Here is a 533-nt window from a genome sequence, read left to right as displayed (position 1 = left end):
GTCTTTGAGATTATTGGCAAACAAGAAAATAGACCAAGGTGTTCGTTGCGCAAGTCGCGAGTCGTTTATTTTCAGAATGTAAACAAACAACAGAGGAAATTCGCTGCCTGTTGCTCTACCTTCCAATAGCGAGAAAATGACGAAGTGACATTCTTTTTCTCCAGGACGCGAATATAGTGGAATAAAATGTCTTTGAAGGTAAGATTAGAAATAGAATAAGTGGACTTTAGAAGAAGAAGAAATAAGGTCGGAACAATTGTGAGTTTTTATGATTCCTGAAGCATTGATATTTACTACCGTAATATTATGAATTTATAGTATTAACATTAAGCTACCTTTTGCATTGCTGTCGCATTTCCGCTTTATGAGTTTTATGTAAATTAAACCCACTAGGTAGAGTACTAGGTAATTTATTAGAAAAGCTGCAGTTCAGCAATTTTAATGATACTTGTATCAGTAGATACCAGTTAATCCTTGGGCGCCGCTGAAAGCCGAAGTCCAGTCATTGTTCCTGAGTTTCAGATCTATCTTGC

The 533-nt window shown here is 36.4% G+C and overlaps 1 protein-coding gene across 1 annotated transcript in view; it reads left to right on the top strand.

Annotated features, from left to right (window-relative positions):
- Positions 1-59: 59 nt before the first annotated feature.
- The window catches only part of LOC119587861 (protein FRA10AC1 homolog), a gene marked incomplete in the record, with an annotated part of 5,972 nt that continues 5,498 nt past the window's right edge, over positions 60-533 (top strand). The window contains 1 exon segment of the mRNA XM_037936564.1: positions 60-198. Within this exon segment, the coding sequence (XP_037792492.1) occupies positions 187-198 (12 nt within the window).

This window comes from Penaeus monodon, chromosome 23 (assembly GCF_015228065.2).
Source record: "Penaeus monodon isolate SGIC_2016 chromosome 23, NSTDA_Pmon_1, whole genome shotgun sequence".
NCBI lineage: Eukaryota > Metazoa > Arthropoda > Malacostraca > Decapoda > Penaeidae > Penaeus > Penaeus monodon.
Note: the sequence above shows the minus strand (reverse complement) of the source record. Positions and strands in the feature narration are given on the sequence as shown.